This window comes from Octopus sinensis, linkage group LG20 (assembly GCF_006345805.1).
Source record: "Octopus sinensis linkage group LG20, ASM634580v1, whole genome shotgun sequence".
Taxonomy (NCBI): domain Eukaryota; kingdom Metazoa; phylum Mollusca; class Cephalopoda; order Octopoda; family Octopodidae; genus Octopus; species Octopus sinensis.
Genome location: NC_043016.1, coordinates 15,412,176 through 15,419,368, shown reverse-complemented (window position 1 = coordinate 15,419,368; position 7,193 = coordinate 15,412,176). Strand labels below are relative to the sequence as shown.

Below are 7,193 nucleotides of genomic sequence, written 5' to 3'. Positions count from 1 at the left end.
CTTCCAACTCCTTTCCTACACATTGAGCAGGGCCATTTACCTGATGGAAAGAGAGTTTTATCTTCTTTCTTGCTAACAACTTTATGACTGTGATTCCAGGTTTTACTTCCACACTGGAACTTTTTCTCTAATTCTGCTACATACATATATACACACATGCACACACACATATACATACATACACATGTACATGCACACATGCATGCATGCATACATTCATACCTATATAACTACATACATACATACACACACATACATACATATATACATACATATATACATACATACACACATACACACATACACACACACATACACACATACACAAACACACGTACACACACACACACATAGAAGCATATCACATAGCTGCATCCTTGTTATACGAGAAAAGCCATTTCCAAGACTTACTGAAATGATTCTTCATTGTTGCCATGTGATGCCCTTATGTGATGACTTTTCAGCCCGGCCAAGCTTTTACACATTTTATTACATACATACATGCAGACATACATATATACATACATACATGCATGCATGCATACATACATACATACATACATACATACATACATACATACATACACACATATATACATACACACACATACATACACACATACATACATACATACATACATACATAAATACATACATACATACATACATACACACATATATACATACACACACATACATACACACATACATACATACATACATAAATACATACATAAATACATACATACATACATACACACATATATACATACACACACATACATACACACACATACATACATACATATGTACATACATACATACATACATACACACATACATATATACACACAATGTTGTTATATGGTTGTGAAAAGAGGGAAAACTGTAAACCAGACGAGTTTCATCTCCATCAATGACTTGACTATTTCCCCCGTATCTGATGAAGAATGTTACAGGTATCTAGGGGTTGATGACAACTGATGCAAACTTTGTGGAGTTAACACTGAAGATATCACCCACATCATGATCAGTTGTTCGAAAATGTCATCACAGTATTATCTACCGATGAGACATGATGTTGTAGCTAGGACACTCTATAATGAAATCCATCAGAAGGATAATCCCGAGGAGAAAGAAATAAAAACCCACAGTATGGTAGAAGCCATAGCCACTCATAACAGAAAGGAATACTTGTAGAATGTACCAGTGAAGACCTCAATAAAATGTAAACACAACAGACCTGATATAATGATCTGGGATAGAGAAGAGAAACTGTGTACTGCTGTTGAAATTATCTGCCCAACGGATGTTAACATAAAGCTGAAGATCAGTGAAAAAGAGAACACCTATACTGAACTATTGAGAAATCTGGAGTCACTCTATCCAAATTATGAGTTCAGGTTTATACCTGTAATTATTGGGGCACTGAGATATGTAACACATTGCCTAAATACCAATCTTGAGAAATTTGTACATGAGGAATTGTCCCAGTTCCCCTTCAGGGTTGGCAAAAGCGATGTGGTGGACAATGCAAAACCTGGCTGATGATAGTCAAGGCTGATCTGGAACCCAACCTAGGCCCCCATATCTTTGGCGTTTGCTGCTGAAATAAGGAGTGGTTGGAGATCACGCGGTCATTAATCTCAAATCGCAAGGTCTGGTCAGCGTTTGTGAGAGATGCAGCATTGAGGATGAATGAAGCCAGCTCAGCCCACCCCGGGTGAATGCTGTCTCAAGACAAGAAGAATCTTGAGAAATTAGGCTTCTCAAAACCAAGAAGGAGAAAGCTAATCCGAAGACTTACAGATCCAATCTATCACTGGAATTGTAAAAATCTGTAAAGCTCTCCAGAAGTTTATCATTTAAATATATATAAAATATATATATATATATTATGCCAGTGCTGCCTCGACTGGCTTCCGTGCCGGTGGCACGTAAAATGCACCAATCCGACCGTGGCCGTTGCCAGCCTCGCCTGGCACCTGTGCAGGTGGCACATAAAAAGCATCCACTACACTCACGGAGTGGTTGGCGTTAGGAAGGGCATCCAGCTGTAGAAACATTGCCAGATAAGACTGGAGCCTGGTGCAGCCTTCTGGCTTTCCAGATCCCCGGTCGAACCGTCCAACCCATGCTAGCATGGAGAACGGACGTTAAACGATGATGACGATGATGATGAATATATATATATATATATATATATATATATATATATATATATTTATATATATATATATATATATTATATATATAAAATATATATCATTTAAATATATCTAGATATGCAACTATATGTATGAGAATACATACGTAAAACATGCAAATCTGCACATACATACATACATACATACAAACAAACAATAATACCTTGTTGTTGATGTTGAAATTCCAATAAAGGGGCCTTGGATCTAGGTTAGAAACTGGTTCTTTCTCTATTGGTAAGAAATCTTGAAATAAAGCTGAATAATGACATACATTACATGCGCGTGTGTGCACGCAGGCACACACACACACACACACATTCAATAATGATTAAATTGAATTACAAATTAAAAGTGGCTCTGGCGTTGTAAGCATTATCAACTGGACACACTCAGTGTTTGGTGTTTTGTTTGTTCGGCAATATGCTTAGTGCTTGTGGGGTGAATCCCTTTTAATGTTGCATGTTAAAACACCTGAAAGTCATAGACAAGGGAGACAACCCACCCCCAATCGAATTCAGGACTGATTGATACTGATATTTTACCATTTTTGTAGCTTATCAGCATCATGTACCCGAATCGAGATGTGTGTGTTTGTGTGTTTTTATCCCTTGTTCACTCAGATATCAAATTATGATAATTATGCAAATTTTCATTAAAAATAAAAAATGCTTTTTACCATCCTCTCTGTCATTGCCTGCATATACCTTAGACAGTTTGGAAGTTGACTGTTATTTTTTCAGCTTAATCAGAGGAGAATGGGGGTGCATTCATTATTCTGTATTAAATGAGAGTAAATATAATTTTAAAACAAATTCTTTGACTACAGATTTGGTTTTAATCAAATTTCTTTGAGATTTTCTTGCAACAATCAACCCATTTCATTAAATCTTGCTAAGTATTTTGATATCTCCCAAATCTAAATCTACACACATTATCTAAGAGTGCTTTAAAACTATCCCAAGTAGTTATCTTCTGGTAGTGTATTAATAGAAATTACTCATGTAGCAGGTTCCATGTGAATGACATTCATTGCTTCTTACCAAATAAACGTAGTATTTACATCTACGAGCAGTTTCACTCATAATGAGTTTTGTCTTGATCATAATACCCCTTTCCAGGAATAGTAGGACGATCTTTGATATAAAACTTCATTAACATGGTAACTGCCACATGTACCAAACTTTATACAACTGCCACATGCACCACATGTGGTACATTCTTATAATTTGAGGAAATATCTTATTCCGTATTTCTGACATGGTTTTGAAGACATTTAAATAACATGAATGCTAAATATCAAAATTTTATTACGAAATATTGTAAAAATGCAAAGAAGTTATATTTCCTTGTAATTAAACAGTATGCAATGTGACTATATGAAACATGTGGCGTCACTGATAAGTTTCAGTGATGGCTGTGGTGGTTAACCCTTTTGTTACTGTATTTCTGTTGAGATGCTCTTTGTTTCTTTCAGTTACTTTAAATATAACAAAGAATTTAGTAAGATTACTTAGTTATCATTAAGCTAGTGTTAGGGACATAAATTGCAACTAAGGTTTGCTGATATATTTTAATAAAAAGCTAATTTAAACAAGACATTTATACTACAGAGCCAGAGCCGGTTTAGGCCGGGTTGGTAACGAAAGGGTTAAAGTGATAAACTTTATTGTTTAAAATGCAGTCATTTACATATATTTTGATATATATTTCTTCTGTGAAACGATCGTAAGATACTTTAAATAATTAATTAAAAACTTTTAAACTGTCATATACTTATATATATATATTTATACTTATGCATATTTACAATATTTTTATACATATTTATATTTATTTATTTATATATTTTTAATACACAACTATTTTCACACGTGTATATCTTTCTGAGGAGTTTTGATATTGATTTCCTTATTTAATAATAATATATTATTAATATATATATATATTATATAATCATTTATACCTGCAATATATGGCTAATATAGGTTAAATGAGACATACTTATCTGCATGGCCGAAACAGCTGTCAGTTATAATGTATATGTTTTTTATATCTTGTTATATTTATTTAGTTATATCTCATTATATTGATTGTAATTATTGTACTGTATTAATGTCTATCTTAATGCTCTTGTGTAGTGTTTTAATAAAGTATATGATTCGGTATTATCTGATAGTTGATGAATGATTTAGATATATTTCTCCATTTTCTTATTTTGTATATATATATATATATATATTTTGATATCACAAATTTATTTTTCTGTACTTTGTTTTTATTTTTTGTAGATTTCCAAACCTCAGCAAATCTGGTCTAAGCAAAGGCTAAAAAATCATGTTACTGATTTCTTAAGAATTGGCGGTTGGGCACTTTGCTTCCATATTATTCTCCACTATTTCTACTACAATTCCTTGTCATATAATTTGGCCATCGTGGAATCGCTTTCTCAGTGGACACTTGTTGGAATTGGATATTGCCAAGGGCAGTTTTTTATGGTGAAATATCTAATTATATGGGGTATTGCATCTAGCATTGCAAAATTGGATCAGTTTGAACCACCGAAAGGACCAAAATGTATATCATATGTGTATCTATACTCGGAAATGTGGAGGTAAGTTTGTTTTCTTTGTCTGAATGTGTGTGTGTGTGTGTGTGTGTGTGTGTGTGTATGTATATATATATATATATGTATATATATCATCATCATCATTGTCAACATCATTTCGACACTTTCATGCCCACTTTTCCATGCTTACAAGGGTCAGATGGAATTTTATTGAGGCAGATTTTCTGCAGCTGGGTGCCCTTCCTGTCACCAACCTTCACCTGTTTCCAAGCAAGGTAATATTTCCCCAATGGCTAGACGTAGTCTCACAGAATATTTGAAATGAATGACGCTGCTTGTATGACAGTGACACTCATTTACAACTATCACATGATGTCAAGACAAGCAGACAAACACACACACACTCAAACACATACACTCACACCCACATACCTACATACATACATGCATATATACATGCATATATACATATACATCTATGTGTGTATGTGTGCATCATCATCATTGTTTAACGTCTGTATCACACACACACACAAAATAGGCTTCTCCCAGTTTCCATCTCCCAAATCCATGCCAGTACATTTGTCTCTCTTGTGCACCATATCTAATGCTTCTTATGCCTATCTTTTCTCTTAATATGCTTACACTCTACCGAACATGCACACTGACATTGCACATCCTGACTTCATTTCTCTCAAGCCTATGCATGTCCTTGGCTGTCACAGCCCATGTTTCACTGCCATGCAGCATAGCTGTTTGCACAAAGGCATCATACAGTCTACCTTTCACTCTGAGCTAGAGGCCCTTCGTTGCTAGGAGAGGTAGGAGCTCTCTGAACCTTAACCAGCATAATCTTATTCTCAGTTATGCTCTTGGAACATCCACCTCCACTACTAACCTAGTCACCTAGATAATGCACCTGCTCCCCCAACACTTGAAGGAGTCTATTTTCTGCAAATTTTCAGCGTTTATTGTCCCTGTGCATCTTTCATATACAAAAACTATTTTCCCTGTTAACTTTCCTCTGATATTGCTGCACCTTTTATGTGTCCAAATCTTATTCTGGGTGCATCTTACAGAGCACCTTTTCTACAGATTGAGTAGGGCTATGTACCTGAAGGGATTTGTGATTTGTCTGCCTTCCTACTTACTAAGACTTTGGTTTTTGCTAGGTTTACTCTAAGGCTCTTCGATTCTAGACCTTGCTTCCATGCCTGGAACTTCTCTAGTTCTTGTAGTGATTTAGTTATAAGAACAAGGTCATCAGTGTAGAGAAGCCCCCAGGGGCAGCCTGTCTTAAATTCCTGTTATTGCCTAAAGGACTATGATGAACAATGGGGTGAACCCCTACTTGTACCCTGAATTCTTCGCTGTACTCATTACCAATCCTTTACCTTACTGGTGGCGTCTCTGTACCTGGGTTGTACAACTCTCACCAGCCACGTGCCTATCCCTAGTTTCCGCATTTTCCACCAAGACAACAAAAGCCAGGTACAGAGGTTTATCTTTGGCTATTTATTTCTCCTGCAGCTGTCTTACCAGAAATATAGCATCAGCGATACTTCTCCCTGGTTCAAAACCGAACTGCATCTCATCTAGACTAATTCCCTCCATAATTAGCTGGGCTATGACTTTCTCTGTAACTTTCATCAATTTGATATCTCTGTAATTATTTCTATCCAAGGCATCACCTTTATCTTTGTAGGAGTTGACTATGGTGCTGCTACACCATGAAAATCAACAATCTCAAGAATAAAAATATTTAAAATGTTTACAATTTTTCTTATAAGAGATCTTGCACCTTAATAAAAGAAGTCTAAGCTGTTTTCATATTCAAGAATATTACCAAAAGTTTATGGGAAATAAGTTTAAAAGCCAAATGATACTAGTCAGGTTGAAAAGTAGCGGTCTCAAGAATTAATCTCTTAAAAATATACTAAATTATATTTATTTTCCTCAAGGCCAATTACATTATACAGAGATAAAATTGCACAAAGATTTTATAAGCTTCAGACAGAGTTACCTACCTTTAATTAACTCGTCGCAAGCAAGAAGCTTGCACGTGGTAGCTCTACGTGCTTGAAATAGTAGCCTTTTGACGTCCCCGCCTTACAAAAAAGGCAGGTTACAGTAAGTAATGCCCTTCCATTTAGTTTAAAAATATACTGGATGGTCACTGCTGGAATCCCTTTGTTCATATGTCTGTACGAACAGGGATGGCTTCGATTTAAGCAACAATAGCATAATTACCGTATTTTAACGTGTAAAAGGAACCCTTTTTTGTCAAGAATCAGATTAAGAAAATATGGGAGTTTCTTGTACATGGATAGTATTATAATCCCTTACAAAACCTTTTTTTCCAAATTTTAAGACCCCAAAATTAGGGGGTTCCTTACACACGTAAGTTATGTATAGTAATG

At 35.3% G+C, this 7,193-nt stretch overlaps 1 protein-coding gene across 1 annotated transcript in view; it reads left to right on the top strand.

The window, feature by feature from the left end:
* LOC115222687 (protein-cysteine N-palmitoyltransferase HHAT-like protein) overlaps nt 1-4,822 on the top strand; it is a 60,138-nt gene extending 55,316 nt beyond the window's left edge. Inside the window, exon 7 of the mRNA XM_036511705.1 lies at nt 4,496-4,822. Within this exon, the coding sequence (XP_036367598.1) occupies nt 4,496-4,822 (327 nt within the window). The remainder of the gene's footprint in view (nt 1-4,495) is intronic.
* Nucleotides 4,823-7,193: the final 2,371 nt, after the last annotated feature.